This window comes from Calidris pugnax, unplaced genomic scaffold (genome assembly GCF_001431845.1).
Source record: "Calidris pugnax isolate Ruff unplaced genomic scaffold, ASM143184v1 scaffold435, whole genome shotgun sequence".
Taxonomy (NCBI): Eukaryota; Metazoa; Chordata; class Aves; order Charadriiformes; family Scolopacidae; genus Calidris; species Calidris pugnax.
Window position 1 is genome coordinate 1,092,323 of NW_015091240.1, and position 572 is coordinate 1,092,894.

The 572-nt window shown below is 41.6% G+C and overlaps 1 protein-coding gene across 1 annotated transcript in view; it reads left to right on the top strand.

The window, feature by feature from the left end:
• Positions 1–278: 278 nt before the first annotated feature.
• Positions 279–572, top strand: part of PTPRJ (protein tyrosine phosphatase, receptor type, J) — a 98,294-nt gene continuing 98,000 nt past the window's right edge. The window contains exon 1 of the mRNA XM_014959930.1: positions 279–282. Within this exon, the coding sequence (XP_014815416.1) occupies positions 279–282 (4 nt within the window). The remainder of the gene's footprint in view (positions 283–572) is intronic.

The following is a 572-nucleotide window of genomic DNA, read 5'->3' on the forward strand; positions in this document are numbered from 1 at the left end:
CTTATGTGCTTTGCGCTGAATGTAGAAAAGGTGTTTTTATTAATGGTTTTTGCATTGTGGTTATTTTCTTATTTGGATGCACCATAACAATTTTAAACTACTTTTCTGAACTAAGTACCTATTTCTTACAAATTTTATTGATAGGAAGGGATGCCCCCACACTGTTTATCTAACTCCAGCTGTAAGTCCCAGCCTCCCAACCAGCAAGGTATGCACATGCCCGTACTCTCGTCAGTCTTCCCAGGAACTCCTGTGGAAATAGTTGCTTCCATAATGCTATGCGTAAGTTTTGAAGGCTCAGGAAAGACCAGGGAAATTACAAACATGTGAGCTCAAAACTTTTGAGAAAATGAAGACTGCCAGTGTTTCCATAATTAAAGACACGCTGTGTAAACTGACCCCGTCTCTCCTTTTCCCTTACCCAAGATGAATGACACGTGAAACAGTGCATTAAGCCTGGGAAGGAAGCTAAGGTTATACAAGGGATTGCGTTTGACGATGTCATGTCTTTTTTGATGACATGGATAAAGCATGCCCGAACCAGAGCTGGAGATGGACAAGATTTTGGGGGG